The sequence below is a fragment of the Phalaenopsis equestris genome, unplaced genomic scaffold, assembly GCF_001263595.1.
Source record: "Phalaenopsis equestris unplaced genomic scaffold, ASM126359v1 Scaffold001312, whole genome shotgun sequence".
In the NCBI taxonomy this organism is placed as follows: Eukaryota; Viridiplantae; Streptophyta; class Magnoliopsida; order Asparagales; family Orchidaceae; genus Phalaenopsis; species Phalaenopsis equestris.
In genome coordinates this window covers 34109-53333 of record NW_018165751.1, presented here as the reverse complement: position 1 = coordinate 53333, position 19225 = coordinate 34109, and the positions used below count along the sequence as shown (strand labels likewise).

At 36.6% G+C, this 19225-nt stretch overlaps 1 protein-coding gene across 1 annotated transcript in view; it reads right to left on the bottom strand.

Annotated features, from left to right (window-relative positions):
- LOC110033959 (DNA ligase 4) overlaps positions 1–18602 on the bottom strand; it is a gene marked incomplete at its 5' end in the record, with an annotated part of 58025 nt that extends 39423 nt beyond the window's left edge. Inside the window, 8 exon segments of the mRNA XM_020738141.1 lie at positions 4595–4601; positions 4690–4727; positions 4804–4883; positions 7264–7335; positions 9570–9661; positions 17645–17719; positions 18298–18434; positions 18517–18602. Coding sequence (XP_020593800.1) covers positions 4595–4601; positions 4690–4727; positions 4804–4883; positions 7264–7335; positions 9570–9661; positions 17645–17719; positions 18298–18434; positions 18517–18602 — 587 coding nt within the window.
- Between the last annotated feature and the right edge of the window lie 623 nt (positions 18603–19225).

Below are 19225 nucleotides of genomic sequence, written 5' to 3'. Positions count from 1 at the left end.
GCAGGCATGAATTATGTGTATATGCAGTAAAGTGTGCAATAGCAAAAGTAAACGCTGTAAATTTAAAACAAACCTGTATACCTGGCGGATCGGTGGGCTCTGAAAAGACCCGAGAAAAAGCTGCAGGTGACCCACGGTAACTCGAAAAAAATTGTCGAAAACACAGAGAAAATTCGAAGAAATCCATGAGTGCTCTACAAAGATTTCGATAAAATCTTAGGAAAACACACAAAAATCTAAAGAAAGAAAGAAAGTCGTAAGCATTCAGGTCGGGCCAGACTCAGATTTAGGTATTCTCGAGGGACTCCGAAGACAACTATCGGTCACCCGTATGTATAGAGTCTGACATTCAACTAGAAATGTGTCATACTATACCAACTTAGGAGGATACTCCTTAGCTCAATACCGGCAATTGACAAGTGGACAATCGAGTTATATTACTTGAAATTTATATTTTGATATACATATATGTTTCATGCATATAAGAGAAAATAATATCAGTTTTATTAGTTAAAGTACTTTTGTAAATGGCGTATCTGTTATTATCGTATTCGTTCTTATCATTCTTTTTTTAAATATGATTATCCACGAGTCGATCGCATCGTCGAGCTAGGACCACCAGCAACCTAAGAGGGCAAAGGTGCCCTGCTAGCCTGGTATTGGAGAATAATATTGTCATCCTACGTTTCACCAGGTCCTTGAATTAGGTTCTGATGTCGTAGGATATAATATTATTATGCTCTACCACCAAATGTTTTTATCATCAAGGCCTAATACCCTAAAAAGACAGTCCAACTTACGACATTGTTTGATGGTTTCACATATAACCGCAGCTATACATGCGCACTTATGTTTCAGACATAAGTGCTAAAAACCCAAACCAAGAAGCAAGAAAAGTGAACCAAAAAGCAAAAAAAGCAAAAAAAGTGCTCACCCTCCTACAAAATCGATTTAGAAAGAAAAGTTCAAAGCGGTAGGAGGGTTAGCCTAAAATATTCAACTGATTGGACCCCAAATGTTTTTATCATCAAGGCCTAATACCCTAAAAAGACAGTCCAACTTACGACATTGTTTGATGGTTTCACATATAACCGCAGCTATACATGCGCACTTATGTTTCAGACATAAGTGCTAAAAACGAATGAGCAATGAAATGGGGCACACCCACCAACGCTAGCTAGAAACATCCTCGGAAAGCACAATCAAAATTGCTCCAAGCCACAACTGAACTTTCTCCAACTACCAAAAGGATTTTCCCTTTTTTTGTTGCAATAAACCTGGCCCAGAGGATTAGGCTCTGAATTCTCTCCCAACATTTAATAGATCGTTCCTTGAAAAGGGACACCCGAACTCTTTCAAATATAAGGATTAAAATATTTCAAGCCCTCAATTCCACCCCAAACTAAAGCTTCCATGAGGTATAAACCCAACACAATACAAAGGAAACCCAAAAAGGTGCTCACGGTCATGGGCAACAGGGGAGTCACCAACCCCAACGCAAAGGGAAAACAAAATGGATATTCTAGGGTAGGAACAAGAATAGCATGAGGGAACAACCAAATAGATGCTCACGGCTAGGGGGCAGCAGGGGAGCCACCACATCCACAACAGATATTCACAGCCAGGGACAGCAGGACAAGCAACCAGGCCAGATGTCAACGACAAAGGGGGCGACGGGAAGCCACTCACAAAGAAAAAAAAAGAACCACTCTGATGCTCTCGGGCAGAGAAAGCAATCCCAAAACAACCAAACCAAATGCTCACAGCTAGAGACAACAGGGAGAAGCCAACCCACACAAAAGAAAGTCAGCTGGTGCTCACTGGCAGGGGAGCAAACCAACACCACATCGAGGGATGTTCACAGTCAGGGATGACGGGGAGCAAACCAACACCACATCGAGGGATGTTCACAGGGATGACGACAAACAACCAAACAACACAAGGGAAGACGAACTGGGATGCTCACGGGTAGGGGAGCAAACCAAAACACCAGCCCAAACACTCAAAACCAGAGATGGCCGCAAACAACCAAACAACAAAGAAGAAAACCAAAGGGAAGCTCTCGGGCAAGGGCAACAAACAATAAATTCCCTCAACCCAGGGGAACAGAGAACGAACAAACGAAATCCGACGGCCTCAACATAAAAGAACCCAACAGCTCCAAAATTAAAGGAGTCCATCAGCATATGTTTCGAACAGAAGGAGAGGAAACAGAGAAGCACAAAACAAAACCCTCAAAATAAAATCTCCAAAAGCTTCAGTATTAAACCAGTATAACAAAGAAAACTGCAGCCCAGAGGGCTAAAACAACCCTGAAATCCTCCATGTTAGACCAAGGCAACAAGGAAAACTGCAGCCCAAAAAGCTAAAACAACCCTCAAACTTCAGTAAACCAGCATAGATATGATAAGAACATAGAGAAGAAATTAGCACATACATTAGAATTGAATCATGCCTTTCGTGAGCCTACATCTCCAGCTAAATATCCTGGAGTATTTAAAACAGACCAACCAGTATGCAATCGAACTAAAGTCAGCTAAAATCCAACAGCTAGCCATGATTCCAACATCAAATGTCAGCCAAGACAAATTAAAAAAACTCAACAGCCAACAGTGATTCCAGCATTAAATATCAACAGAAACAAAATAAACCACCCTATGCATGCAATCCCCCCTTTTTTATTATACAGAAGAGAAACCTAGGGACAACCCCTGTCGAATAGAGAAAGAAAGCAAAGGAAGGGGAAAACGGGTACCTCACTTAAGCCTTTGCAAACAAAAGAAGAGAATCAAAAGGCTTCCCAAACACCAAGCTCGCAAGCACAAGAGGCGATTCCGGCAGAGTCTCCCCCAAAATCTCGAATCGTAACCCCGCACCAATCCCCTCCCGCGGGCTTTTATAGGCGCGGAAGAAGGAAATAAAAGCTCGTGGGTCTTACCCGAGCGAAGCCACCCCCAGCAAAAAGAAGGCCGCACCGCAGCCAAGGCTATAGAGGGAGGAACCATCAAGGAGGGAGATTCCCACATTCGTGACTCAGGGAACAAACGCACAGAGTCAACCTACCGCGAATGGGTTTCCGCTCAGCGAGACGAAGGACAAGATCCTTCGGGAAGCCGCAACTCGGGCAGAGGATGTCGAGAGAGACGAGATCAACTCCTTGTTACGCGAAGAGGAGGGACCAGCGAGAGGGAAGGCGCGGCTAGGGTTCAATTCGAGTCTAGGCGCGGGGAAGGGGACAGCGAGCTTCATGAGGGGAGCCAGGGCTCCAATTGGAGACGGAACCAAGAGTTGCCACAAGTTAGGGATCTTTAGGGGAAAATAAAATCCATCAGCCGACTATATAATGCAAATATATCCCCTCAAAATTAATATGGTATTTAACTTTTCTCGATTTGCACGCCCCTCGCTCGTGCACAAAACCATACCGAAGAGGGAGTCTCCTAGCTAAAGTCGACGTTCTAGACGCGCTGACGCGGTTTGTTTCGTCATCCGGGGTCGCCCGAATGACGTTGTCGATGGTCAGGTCGAAAAAGCTTCAACTTCAAATTTCTTTGAAATTATCGCTCGTGATCGATGGTAAAGCCTTTTACGGGTACGGGTGACTTGAATTTCGATAATTGAGTGAGTCGATGCGTGAATCGTGGTATTCGTGCATCGTGAGTGTGCGCGGACGACACGAAGGGTTTCCTACGACTTTAGATCCTATGCTCAACTCGAGCTTTGTCGCGCTGGTTTTAATTGACTCAACTAAGCGTTGAGGATTTAGAACCGGCGATCTGAAATTGCGAGTCAAGAAGTGGCTCGAATTTCTAGTTTGTGCGGGCCCCAGGTTAGTCCTCAAGAGAGTCGGTAGGAAACCCTAAAGGTTAAATCATAGGCTATAATAAGAGTAAGAGACCTCACAAAAAATGGGGTCAACAATTATATATAGTTTTTTATTTATTTTTTAACACAAAACAAGAAGATAAAATTAAGTCATCAAACCTCACAATATTTCAACACCGCAATTTATTAATTATTGCTACAATTATAGTTGAGTAAGCTATTAGATAAGTTAAAAACACATGGCTTCGACTTGAACTTGTCTCTTCTAATTTTTTTTTGTCGAACAGTCGCACATTGGCATTTCCTCATCCTCTGTTAACCATGCCCGAATCATCACATTCTACTATATTTCACCTCATTAGCAAAAGATTGTATCCTCGACTTTTACATCAATCCTATTATTACATTAATTCTTTGCACAATTTGCTTTTGATAAAACCGACAAACTAGCTCCCAATTCAACGTTTCTTGCTCTTGCTCATGTCCTTAAATTTTAATTCAAAATTTACCTAAACTATAAAAGCGCTATATGATTATAAATATTATAAATGAATTTAGGGAACCATGTGCCGTACCAAAATTGGAAATTTGTAGTTAATGCTGGAAACAAAGTCAAAGTAGAAGCATGTTCAAGCAGGGCTTATGAAATAGAGTAATATATTCAGCACTTTAGTAAATTTATTTCATTATTTAAGCCATACCAGATATTTTTGAAGTTCTGACATGCACAATTAACGCAATGAAAACAGAATTCAGATTCAAAGGATACAGCATAACTGCAAGGAGAACAATATAAATGAAATCAGATCGACAATATAGCTTATTATAAACAGTAAAACTTATAGCAGTTGAGAAACAGGGTACCTGCCTATCACCTTGCAATCCCTGCATTGCTGCCTTCGCTGCAGTGAAACATTTTTCCAGTCAATAATTTAAAGACAAATAAAATTACCAAAGAATGAGAATAACCATGTGAACCTATCTCCTGGTTTGAACCAAACTCAGCAAAACGATTGGTGGAAGTATCCCAAACCAACATCTCACCATCTAGTATGCACCTGCATAAAGAATATTTAAAAAGGCGAATAATAGAGTTTTAAGATAATAAGGACCAAAGGAACGTGCCAAAAAATTTATGTAGTAATGAACAAAAAAGAGAGAATTTTGTAGCAATGAATATGCTCAAGGACAGCTCAACACGTCAATTGTCACCTTAGAGATTAAAAAAATAAGCATCAGTAGGCCAATAAAAGAAACCAGTTCAATGAATAGCTCAAGGTTCGTTAAGAAAAAAAAACTCATTTACACTTATTTATATACAGAATTGAGCAAATTCGAACAAATTTTCCAAGGTTACTATATAAAAAAACAAACTTTTCAATCAATCAATCAACTTGTTCATTTATTTTCATAAAAATGATCATTTATAGTTGAGGCAGATCGATGAAGTGCATATTTAATTACAGATATGTTGGTATTTGATGACTTATAGTAAATTCTTATATCAATTGTTTTAGATTCTTTCAATTTTAAAAATATGTATATTTTTGAAGGCGTCATTATGATGGAAATATTAACAAATAGCAAATTGAATAGAAGAAAATCATTTTTTATAACGAACAGCTAAGTCGCAACACATTTAAAATGCATTTGTCTAGTTTTTAGGAAATTAAGAATCTCAAGTTCAATTGCATCTCTCTCCAACTCATGAGCTCAAATATTGAGAAACCGAAAATTCCATCAAGTACGAGGATAAGAAGCCTAATCCCCACACGGTCCCCCTTATAAACCTTATTTTCTAACTACACTTAGGCTCCGTTTGGTGCAGCTGTGTAGCGGCGGTGCGGTGCCACAATGTTGTTTTGTTCGTTTGGGTAAACTGCATTTTGAAAGCTTTTTCACAAAACTACCGCTGAAACCAGCCTTTTCCCACCACTCTTGTCTAGGTGCGATGGGAGTTTTCTAGCTACGATCTGATTTTTTCAAAAAAGGAAAATTTTATAATAGTTACTGCAGCTTTTTGCAACAGAAGATTATTCTTCAGCAGCTTCTTAATAAGTTGCAGTTGCCCCAAACAGATCCCTAATCTTTAAGCTTCACTCGAACACTTTTTAAAAATGTCTCAAAACTAACCAAAAAATGATTTTTAATTAAAAATTCAATTTAATTTCAAAGCCTTAAACATTTTTTTCTAAAGTTCTTCCAACAAATTAATCAAACCAACTCATATCACATTCGAATGAAGATAACCACTTATCCTTTAAATGATGAAAACCAAAATTTCTAGATATCCCAAGAAAAATATGCTCCAAATCCCATGAAACAAGACATATTTGTAATGACCCATAAAATAAACAGAAAAACAGGTAGGAAAGAAAAATTACTAATGAAAAATCAAAGGAAGACAGGAAATCTTTCTTCTTTAGAGAAAATCACGAGAAGCCTTCTTCCTCACAAAGTTAGTGATATTTTCCCCAAAATATCTACTCAAATTCTTCCTATAAAAACACTACATCAATATCAGAGTTTTTCATTGTGCTCTGTCATAAGCTATTATTGGTATAAGTTGAGTTCTTTCTTTTGTTAAGTGGCAAGTCCAGTACCCCATATAGTTCCTTTTTTAGGAAATTCCACCCACTAATTATCCTAATATCAATTCAGAAACTCCACCTAACAATTAACCTAAAATCAATTCAAGTGTACAAGTTAGTGAGAAAAATGATTTTCTAGAATTTTAAGTTATCTAGACTGTTTGTAATTTATTTATGAACTAGTATAGCAGTGTATGTCCTATTGTAGATTTTTATAACTCCAATTTGTGCTGAATTGATTTCCTAATATTGGATTCTGCCATGCAATTGAAATTTTAAAATAGTAATTAATCCTATAATGCACATAAGATTATCCTATCTGTTGCATTACATGGATAATTTCATTATGATTTCATATTATCTTATCATCAAGAATTTTAACACATTGAGAAGAATATGCATGATTATACAAGCACGTAAAACAAGTTGAGCACGAAATAGAAAATATAAAAAACATGATGATGTTAAATAAATATGAAAATCTAGATAATCAATTTGATCCTAATATATAATTTGAATGAAATGTCCGGCCCAACTGAAAACCTAAGATTTCAAATAAACCAACTCACAAATCCCAGTAATGGAATCACTCATGCTGCCCGTTGCTTTCCAAATAAACCAATAGAGTTGAACATTTAACATCAAAAACTTCACCATTTGTTTTTTGTTAACCTTTTCTTTATTTTTCTTCATATTTGCAATTAATTTTCACAATTCCATTGTGTACCTTGTGTGATATGCATATTATCATGCCATCAACAGGAAAATGTAATAAATAGAACAATAAATCAACAATTAGTTAAATAATAATTGTCTTTTAATGCAAAAACTAAAAACGAATCATTACCTATCAACCAAAATGTTTTGCAAAATAACATCAGACATTCCCTGTAAATATTCTGTGTGGTCGAGAAAATTCCTGCATGAGTAAAAATTATTCAAAATAAGCACAAAAATGAGACATCAAGGTCAATACTGTGAGATTAATAACTAGCTGACAACATTCCAAAAGTAAAATAAAAAAAAATTAATCCCTCATTACAATAATTTGTTTTTATGGTCCCATTAAAATCTGCCAAAAAAGTCAGCATAAAAGAGAGGAAAAGAAACAAATTGGAAAAATGGGAGCTAACATATTATATTAATTAGAGGGCGTAGAAAAAGGAATCAGAGAGAGTTAATATTAGAGAAAATTCCTGCATGGGGGTTTCATGGTGTGGTTAAAGTGGCACAAAAAAATTCAGTAAATGTAAGAAGACATTGGAGATGGACCTGGAGAGGTTACAGATACAATAAGATAAAGGGACATTTTTTACCTAGCACAAAAATCTTATCTATTTACATATCTCACACCTAAACTTTCATATTTACATAAAAAACACTCTGATGCTCTAAACCTATGCATGAAAAAGTATATTTTACTTTTAAAAAATGATCATAATGATATTTTTTATGTGATTTTAACGATTTAAGTGCTATGTGTGTAAATATGAAAGTTTAGGTGTGGATATCTAAATACATAAGAATTGTGTGCTATGTATGCAAATGCCCCCAATATAAGAGGTGCCAGACTAATGATGACGAAGGTTAACCTTGGTTTGCCACGGCAGCATGTCAAGCTCCCTTTCTAAAATTGTGAGGCAACCTATCTTGTGATGAAGATCCTATGGCCTCACATTAGGACAAAGCTGGACATAAATCCGGTAAGGAGCTGCTGCTACAAGATCGGGATCCCTTTACAGAAGAATATGTTCTCTCTTAGAATCTAGAAGTAATCCTTTGACAAAATGCAGGTTCAAAATGCTGGCTTTTATAAAAGGAGGACCAAAAAGCTATGATTCTAAAAATGATAGGAACAATTTGTTAATTGCCCAGTTCTATTACAAATGATATTGTAAATTAGAAACAATAATTCAAACGCTACAGCTCAAGAATAGAAGATAAGGCTTTCCTCTGAGTTCTCTCAAAAATTTAATCATAAAAATTTGCTACGATAAACTACATAGCTTAAGAAAAAGGCAAGAATTACTAAAAAAAAGGAACAGATTGTCGCTGAACAAGAAGAAAAAAAACATTGCTAAAGTAAATATGTCAAATATTTGTTTTATCATAAATGTTATTTACTTTTCGTTCAATTTAATGAAGCTGTCATGATTTTACTCCTGTTATTCATTTTAAGAAGAGAGAGAAAGAAGAATGCAATAACAGGAGTAAAATCATGACAGCTTCATTAAATTCAACAAAAAGTAAATAACATTTATGATAAAACAAATATTTGACAAGAAGCCAAAAATATTAGCTTAGATAATTAGCAAAAGAGTTACTTTAAGCTCCCAATACATTAATAGACTATGGTGCCTGAAGTTTAAAAATGGCACAAAGCCTTCATTTGTTCTCCAAGGCGCCAATAAGCTCTGCTGCTTTCACATCATTATATATTGTAAACCATCTTTTTTACATCGAGATGTGCAACTTCACGGCTCTACTTCGCAATGAACATAAAAAGTGCTGCTCTGCGCACTTTCAATAACAGTGCAACAAATATAACAGGAACAACTAGCCAAAATGAATATAAGTGATAATTCCAAATGATTAAAAAGAGTAATAAAACATATTTATTTTTATTTTAGTTAAATTGCTTCATTTTTTTTGTCCTTTTTTCTTCTCCAGAAGATAGACATTCATTGAAGTAAATATTAACTAGTGTAAACTGGCAAAGCGGTAACTAAAGTAAAATCAACTAATGGTCAGGATAGCATTCCTTGTGAAGATAACAATCTGGCACTTATAAGCATAATCAATTCTATATCTTATAATTTCTTATGCTTTTTTGCTATCAATAATTTTAGATCAAGGCCACCAAAAAATAATTACTCATCCTATGCGATCTGATGTCAGTCAAATAATGCGGTTTCCAAAGTCACAAGTAAACATTCATTTTATATAAATTGAAGTGTAGAGATAATGCCACAATTTAGGAGTGAAATGCCAAATGTAAAACAAAGTTCATTCTGATTTGACCATATCGAATAATCGATAATTGTAAACACCAAGGGACAAATAGGAAACAAAAATAAAAAAGCTGATAGTAGAAAAAACAATGAAATAGCATTAAGGACTACTTGAGTTTTTCTTTTTCTTAATAAAAAATACCGTGAGAAGAAGTGTATTTCTTTTCCATTTCTATGAATTTGAATGCGATCACCATCAAATTTGCATTCTGCCACAATCTGCTTACCATGAAACTAGAAGAACAAAAGAAAAAAAATGTAAATTGTAAAGAGTGATCAAATAAATATTGTATAGTATGAACTTGTCTTCCCTCATTCTGAACCACCAGAAGGAATAAAATTGTATATAAGAATAATTAGGGAAGAGACCCCATCAATCCCGACTCAATGTGCTCATCAAAAAATAAATTGAAAGACCACAGAGACTGTTAAAGGTGGAAAGTCACCAGTAAGATGCAGAAAAGCACAGAAGCACAAGTGGGAATGACAACAATTATTGTGTAGTATGAATATAATGGTAATTGATAATAATAGAAAAACTTCAATTTCACTATTACATCACCAATGTTCCTTTTTTTTTAGCACTTGTATGAATTATTATAACCAGGTAAGGAATATATACTGAAAACAAAGTTTTCAGTTGTTAAAACATTTTAGTTATTGAAGTTTTCAAAATTTTTTTAAGGAAAAACAATTTATTATCAGATAATGAAAAGAGCACAACACCCAACAGTTTTATAGGGTTCATGCTAGGGATGCTTCTTCTATTTTTATAGTAATAACAACAAATGATACGACCAAAAATGATATTCTTGTTTTCTTTAGCAATGATTATGGTGATGATGCAGACTATGATAGAGTTTTTATTGAGGTTAATGTTGTTTCTGCTACAACATATGACCACGAAGAAAATGGTGAATACCAAGTTATCAACTTTATTTCTAAAGAAATGGACATCACATCATTGAGATGCAAGCTAAATTTGAACAAAGAATGCACTTTTCTCACATCATGCTGCTCCATGAATTGGGTGCCCAGCAGATAGTTGTATATGATTGTTGAGGCAATTTTTTAACAGAGGGAACATCTTTTTTCGACAAATTCTCACCAAGGATTTCTTTGATAATGTCGCATAGTTGTTGTGCTAACATATTTGGTACAAATCAAGCCACCATTACACTGAAAAAGATTAACAAGATTCTTTGAAAGTGTGATATAGTTAGAGATCAGGTCATGTCTTTTAATAAAAATTAATTGGAGAGTTCTATTTCCTAAGAAAGCGTAGTTTTATAAGGGTATTTTGGTGATTAGCGGGGCCTATGGGTTCCAAGAATTTCCTACAAATAGCTATGTTTAGAAGGGGGAGGGGGCTTTTGGTTAGTCTGTTTCAGATCTTTCTATCCTTGAGGTGGATTTCTCCTTTGTTTAGGAGAGGTAGGGAGGAGGCAACCATAGTGGGGGTCTAAGGCCTTGCCACAATTGGTTTGCCTAGGCCGTAAGCTTTTCTTTTGTGGCTTCCGGTGGTTCAACCACTTCTCAATTGCAGAAATTGGAAGTTCATTGTTACAGGTCATTGTTACAGCCAGTCCATTTGGAATAAACCTTGATTCTTGATAGAAGAATTTGTTAACGCGTTCTTTGATCCTAATTCGTAATATTTCCTCAATTAAATCTCCACTTTAACATTTAACTGTTGTTTCTTTGTAATTCATTTCATTATTAGAATGTTGAAAAAATCATTGTTTTCCTGCAGCAACGGCAAGTCCAAGGTTTTACACGTACATTTATTTGGGCAAGAAAGGTCCAAAGCCTAGCCTGCACTCCCTGTCCATGCACTGAAATAGAAAATGTGTAGGATTGGTAATACAACGGCAAGTCCAAGGTTTTACACGTACATTTATTGGGGCAAGAAAGGTCCAAAGCCTAGCCTGCACTCCCAGTCCATGCACTGAAATAGAAAATGTGTACAGGATTGGTAATGCGAAAGATTTGGGACAGGAAATGACATCACTAGGCATTCAACATGTGATGGCCCGACAGCCCGGCCCGATAGCTTAGAATTAACCAAGTAAGAAACTGTCGTCGAACGATATTAACCTTTCATTTAAATTATAAAAAGTCATCATAACTTTTAATAATAAAAAGAGCTACTAAAAATCACAAAGTACACTAAACAATAATCAAATCCAACCAAAGCAACGACTTAATCTAAAAGTAAAACAATATTGCAATTCAACCAACTACAGCACAACATCAATTTGAAATAAAATAACTGAAAACCTATAGCCAATAATCCTCCTACTGTAAACTAACTCTATCCTGTCAGTAATATCAATCTACACTTTTGCCTTAAAAAATAAATAATTTAAACAATAAATTTAACACAACTTAGTGAGCAATTACAATCTTGTTGTGCATTAAATTAATATGTGAATACTAAGCATGAATGTCCAAAAGAAATGTGATTCATTAATTAATCAAACTATAAGCTTTTATTTTAAATTAACCCTTACCGTGCAATTTAAGTCATTTATATTTTTAACTTGTCTTTTTTAAAAAAAAAATTTATTAAGATTTGCGTAATACTTGAAAGTATTCTCAAAAAGTTATACTCGAAGATACACTCAAAAGTTTGTACCTGTAACTATCCTAAAAATTTTACACCCAAATGTACACCTTTATTATTTACATTTCATTTTCCGAGCACGAGTACAAGTGAGCCTAGTACCATAAAAAAAATGAATCCTCCGCCCAGAATGAAAGATCCCATTGAGCCGGCTAATCCCATACATATTGTATGTACATCCGGTGACACAAATTGCATAGTCTCATAAATAGCTATTCCTGGTATTACCCATCCGCCTGGAGAATTGAGAAACAAAGAAAGATCCCTAGTCTCATCTTCTATGTTGAGATATACCATGAGACCAACAAGTTGATTTGAGATCTCGCTATCAACCTCTTGGCCTAAAAAAAGGAATCTTAAATGACTTTATTTATCATGTCATATCAATTTAAAATCATTTAAACGTACTTTCATATTTCAATTAATTTCTTCCCATTTATGAGAAATCTTTCAAACATTCAAAATACAAAATCATAAATGAAATATTATTTTTAAAACAATACTGTAACTTCTTTTATTTTTATTTATCAATGTTATTATGATCATTTATCCATAAAATATAATTTTTAAAAAAATCATTAATTTAATACCAATAAGAAAGCAATTACTAACATTAACTCTTCAAAGACCTCCTTGCAAGCTTGATCATCAACTTACTTCCTAATACCGGAGGAAGCCCAAACAACCATGAAAAAGCACAATTATTATTACTAAATTCATCATATTACATACAAGACTCTTGTGCACATGAAACAAACGACAACAAATATAAAATACATCCTAGAGCGATGGCGTAGGGGGTGGGGGTGGCGGTTGATTAGCAAGTAGAAGACGGGTTTGGTGAAGGCGGCAACAGTAAGAAGGTTGGAAAGGAATCATCATTCATTGGCTGGACTTGGTGGAGTGGGTTGCGACAGCTGTTGAAGGGGCGGGGGCGCGCGGCTGCCGCCACTAACGCCCCCAGCCACTAACGGCGACATTGACTGAAGGATGGGATGCCTGGCAGTTCGTCTGGTAGGTGGAGAAGGTTGGTGACCTTATGGAGTAGAGTTGGAGGGATGGCGGGCTGCTGGAAGGTGGCAGAAAGGGGCAGGGCAACCAATAGTAGGAAGAGGGTCGGAAGGGGCATGCATAGCTGTTGGGAGGTGGCCAGAGGTCTGGGTGGCTGTTAGAAAGAGCCAGGAGGTCTGTGCAGTAGTTGGAAAGTGGCTTGAAACTGCTGGAAGGGGGCTAGAGGCCTGGAAGATAGCAAAGAAGATCGTTTGCAGTAGCTGAAAGCGGGGTCGAAGGGGTTGTCGAAGGATAAATGTCTTGTCGGGGTCGTGCTACCGCCGGAACACCACCCGTACCCTTGCTGGCAGTCACCACCTCAGACGAGTTACAACCGGAGCACCTTCTCGTCATCGGGTACAGCTCCCGAAGAGGAAGAATGCCTAAAATGCAACAATTGAAATCAGCAATCATCAAAAACCTCCCTACCCTAGGCAAACGCAACATAATATAAAGGATCCCAGTACAAAGAGATAGTAATGAATTTAAAATTTGGCTAGAAGTGGAAGGTGGCAGAAAATGTAGGAAATGAATAGGGAGGAAATGGAATGGGAAGGAAATAGAAATAGAAATGAGAATAGAAAAAACAAGCAATACAATAGGAAGGAAGTGGAATTGGATAAAAATAGGAAGGGGGATGGAATAGAAAAGGAGAGGGGAAAGGAAAGGTTGGACTGCCCGTAGCACCTACAGTATTGCGTCTGCGACACTGTGGCAGCTACACTAAGGATTGGGGAAGCTTCGACCTCATTTGTCGAAGCTTTTAGGGGAACAAAAAAATCGATGGGGTGGTTTGGGTAGGGGGGATGCCAAGGAACCCTAGGATAACTAGAATTGGGCTAGCTCTAATACCAAATGATATTGGAGAAAGCCCAGCCCACCACGAAAAAACACAATTATTACTACTGAATTCAAAAGGTTACAAGCAATACTCTTGCGAACATGAAATAAATGACCACAAACATAAAATACAACCTAAGGCGATGATGTGGGGGGGTGGGTGGCGGCTGACCAGCAGATAGAAGACGGGTTTGGTGAAAGCTGCAACAATAGGATGGGTTGGAAGGGAGTCATCATTGACTAATCTGGTGGAGTTGGTTGGAGCAGCTGTTGGAGGGGTGGGGACGGGCTGCTGCAACAACTTGAATAGAAGCATGTGACGACGGCACTAACTGAAAGAGAGGATGCTTAGAGGTCTATCTGGTAGGAGGAGGTCGGCGGCCTTATGGAGTAGAACTAGAGGGATGACAGGCTGCTACAAGGAGGCAAGATAAAGCTGCCAGTAGCAGAAGGAAGGTCGGAAGGGCTTGTACGGTTGTTGGGAGGAAGTCGGAGGTTTGGGTGGCAGCCGAAAAGGGTTTGAAGGTCTGTGCGGTGGCTTGCACCTACTGGGAGGGGGCTGTAGGCCTGAACAACAACAATGAAGATGGTTTGCAACTGCTGAAAATAGGGGTTAGAGGGGTTGTTGAAGAATAAATGTCTCGTCAGGGTCGAGCTAGAACCGCAATACCACCTGGACCTTTGGAGATAGTCACCACCTCAGACGAGTTACAGCCGGAACACCTTCTCTTCGTCAGGACAACCCCTGAAGGGGAAGAACGCTTTGAAGCAACAATTGAAATCAACAATCATCAAAATCTTCCCCACCCTTGGGAAACATAATATAATATAAGGATCCTAGCACAAAAAAATAAGAAAAAAATTTGAAATTGGGATAGAAATGTGGTAGAAAAGGTAGGCAATGAATAGGGAGGAATTGGAATTGGAAATGAATAGAAATAGGAAAGGAGATAAAAAAAGCAAGTAATAGAATATGAAGGAAATGAAATTGGATAGAATTAGGGAAGGGGATGGAATAGAAAATGAGAGGGGGAGGGAAGGGTTAGACCGCTATATTGTGGCAGCAATAGCACCGCGTCCGCGACACTTTAGCATCTATAGTATCGTGACCAGGTAAACTCCTGTGTCACTTCCTTTTAAAATCAACTCGTCTTTGATTCTACCTCTTTTGCCCAAATCACAATCCAAAGCACAAATTTGTTAAATTAAATTTTCTATAAACACCGGCTAAATTCAATAAATTATACTTAATAGCATCTATTTAATCAAACAAAATATCTTATATAAATAAAACATTCAAACTCTTACCATGCCAAAATTTGCTCGAATCGATAGTCCTTCCTACAAATCTACCACTTCTTATATTTGTTTTTAATTCATAAAACCTGAATGTTAATTTCATAACATATTTAATTAATTTAATTAAAAAATTGAACCCTAACATACCTTAATCCACTATTTGGTTTGATTCTCCATTAACTCACACTAAGTCCCTCTTCCTGCTTTCTTAAAGCTAGGTTCGGTATGTCTAGCACAAGAAAGCCCCAGCACATTTCTCAAAGTAGTAGCTCTTCCTCTTCCCTCGTACAAAACGCTTGCAACCCTAATTCCTTTGATTCTTCTTCCTCTTTGCTCGGTTAGGGCATGAATGTTATTCCCTTCAAGACACATGAGCGTCCCCTTCTCCTCCCTTCTCTTCTTCTTCACACCAGAGCCGCTCGAATAGGATTCCTTCCTCCTCAACGCCGCTCATGAGCCTCCTTCGCACAGATGAAGTCTTTCAAGCACGCAAGTGGCTTCTTCCACTTCCTTCTACCACGTCTTGAAGTCATTCGTAACCCTCTACCTTCAAACAGAAACTTATTTCTTTCTTCTACGTCCTATTCCTCTTTTCATCAGCAAAGGCAAGCACGAGATTTCCTTCTCCTTTCTTCTTCTCAGCCTCCCACTCTCGCTCCCTTGGTTATGTTTTGGTTCTAATGGGACCCTAAAGACAAAATCGTGTTATCCTTCTCCTTTATCTTTTCATCAGCAAAGGCACGCACGAGATTTCCTTCTCCTTTATCTTTTACTGTCAACTTGCTTTTTTCATATTATTATTATTATTATTAATTCAGTTATCATACGGTAGAAATCAAACAGGATTACCTTGAGTTTCTATGGATGTCAAGGAACCTGAAAGGCTTATTAAACAGGTTTTCTTATTTTCTTTTTCGACGATATAGTTACTTCAGAATGAAATCAGTTACTTCATGGTTCTTGTCTTGTTTGGTTCAGGAGAGCTTCAAATTTTACTCAAATTCAAAAACTATAAGCCAGATATTGAGAAAATAAAAAAAAGAACGCCCACTGCCCATCAAATTCAAAAACTATAAGCCAGATATTGAGAAAATCAGAGAAAGAACGCCCACTGCCCATCCATTCTTGAAATCAAGAAGTTGCCCTGTATGAGGATACAAAAAAAAAAAATAACATTGTGGAGACACCCCCAAACCATTCGAAGGAAGGTTGGAGATTACGAGTTCAGGGTTCTTGCTTCTACCTTCCATTAACTAGTGAATTCCTTCTACTTCACAACCGAGTGCAGCAATTCTTATAATGTTACGTTCTTAACTTGTTAATGCAGTATTGGAAGAACTAAATTTTACTCTGTTAACCCTAAATCTGGGTTCGTAGGTGATAATTGGAGGGGAATTCTGAGTGGAAGTTGTTAACCTGATTTTGAGTTTCAATTTCCATGTGAATTGAATTCCATTCCCACCTATTTTTCTTTCTCTCGCATCTTGGATCAATGTCAAAGTGCTTTCCAATTTTCATGTATAACATGCACATGCAATTTAGTACTTCTCAACATAGGTTTCGTATGTTGCTCTTACATATATTAAAAAGATCTTCAGAAACGCCTTCACAATCATCATGCAGAGATACAAGCAGTGTTAGCAAAAACAATTGAAAAGCATTACAAATTAAACTTAAACTTCAATAAAACTAGTAAAATCAAATACAAGCTAAAGGTATAGCTCGGACATATGGAATATTTTTTATCATCCAATATTGTTGTAACTGAACAAAAAAAAGCTAATACACAATAAAAACCATTAAATATGGCACGCATTCAGAACAAGGATAACCTCTAGCCCCTATATATATATATATATATAATGAAACTCTTTTTAGCTCTGTACACCAATCTAAGAGTTCCACGCCAAATTTAATTACAACAGCTTAATATTATACATAAAGAAACCAAAGTCGTTTGCAAGCACTAAATGCAGGGTATCAGAGAGCTGAATTACAACTAAAGTACAAGGGTGAAGATGTATTTAATAGTCAAGGACACGCCAACCCGAAAAGACCTAGAACAGGGGACAAAATAATTTTAAAAAATTTTATGTACAATCTTAAAGAGCCGCAACAGCCCAAAAATTATTCAAACCACTACTGCACTATAAAAAAAGGAAGATTTACATGCATACCACTTAATGCTTATGTATTTACATATCTAACACCTAACAGTCAATCTTTACATATATGCCACAATAGCTATGCCTAAAAAGGTGCACTTCACTAAATAGTAGTGGTATTTTTTATGTGATATGAAAGATCTGAGTGGTGTAAATATAAAATCAAAGTTTAAGAGTTAGATATGTAAATACATAAGAATTGAGTGGTATGTATGTAAATACCCCCTTAAAAACTACCTTCCTCCATGCAGTTGTAGCGTCACTGATCCGCAAAGCCAACTGAGGCCTAACAGCTTTCCCCACTTCTATATCCTATAGTTGAACAACAGCCCTGCATCAGTGACAAATCAAAACATGCAACAAAAGATCGTGGCAAAAAGAAAGAAGTTTACATTCAAACTTTGCAAAAAAAACTTATGATTGCTAGAACACAATCCATCGAAAGAGTTGTCTACCATGGTAAAAGGACTTGGCAGGAAAGATTGGTCATAATCCACATAGATTTTCATACGGTTTACAAGAAAGCTGGATAAGTCAGCAATCATCAAGCTCTAATCAAATTCATGTTTCCATTAAAAACGGTAACAAAGAAGAAAGTCATATGCAATATCATTAAGGAACTTATATATATATATAATTTACAAATTGCAAACCATCACAAAATTCTAGTAACATAAAATGCCTTAAAAGGTTTTGTGAGTAGAAATGTAACAACCTAATATAGCAACTGCATACTCAAAATAATATAACTTGAAACAATAAAAAAAAAGTAAATAAAGCAAAAAATTTGAGGAAAAAAAACATGAAAATAAATGAAAAATAAAACTAAATGAAGAAAGTAAATAATCAACATGAGCTACAATCATGTGAGACATCAATCAAGAAATAACCTGTCGTTTATGCCGCTGACTCCTATCTTTCAGCTTTTCACAAACAAGCTTAAGGTCACAAGTCACATTGAAGAGGTCTTCAGCGTCTGGATGAAACTCATGAAAAATACTCTTCTCACTAATTCCCATCTTCAAATCTATGCAAACAAAAAACCTTATAAACATCAGTACTAAAAAATAAAAAGAAAGAAAAAATTTCAGGTAATTAGGGCAAGATACCTTTAAGTATGATCATTATAATCCATTTCATCTCCACTGCATTTGTTTTCTTAATGAAACCTGACAGAACCCCAGCTTTCTCCCCCCTAAGGGAGCATCAAAAAGATCTAATCAGGAATCACTGCATTTTGGTAGAAGTACAATAATCACTTCAGTAACAAAATGCCAGAACTTTAATGATTACAAAATCATCTGGCAAATATACAAAGGCCGGGTTCTACCAATTGATCATTTCATCTTCAATCTAAAAGACAAAGATGGTCCAGAATGCAAGGATCTAACAGACACATAAAAAATCTATAAACGAATGAAGTGCAGGCCAATCAAACAATTAAAAGTTAATTAACTTGCACACAACTTACTGGGTTAATAAACCCAAACCTTCGGCTAAGTGCTTGTAACACACGCAGAGCCGCCACATGAAACAAAAATCATCATCAGGCATCACCATTAATTGAAGAGCTCTCAAAACTAACCAATTGCTTCTTACCTCAAAAGACATGGCATAAAAATAAAGGATACCAAATCAGAGCTCTTCTCAAGGAATGCAATCACACATCTATGTCTAGAGATCTTCAGAACATCACTAGATTTATAATATCATTTTAAGGTTAGTTTCGATTATTTGCTCTTACAGCAGCAGATAACTGGTGTAGAGTAGGTGCACACTGTTTGGATAAAAACGGTCTAGCTGCTTTTCAAACAAAAT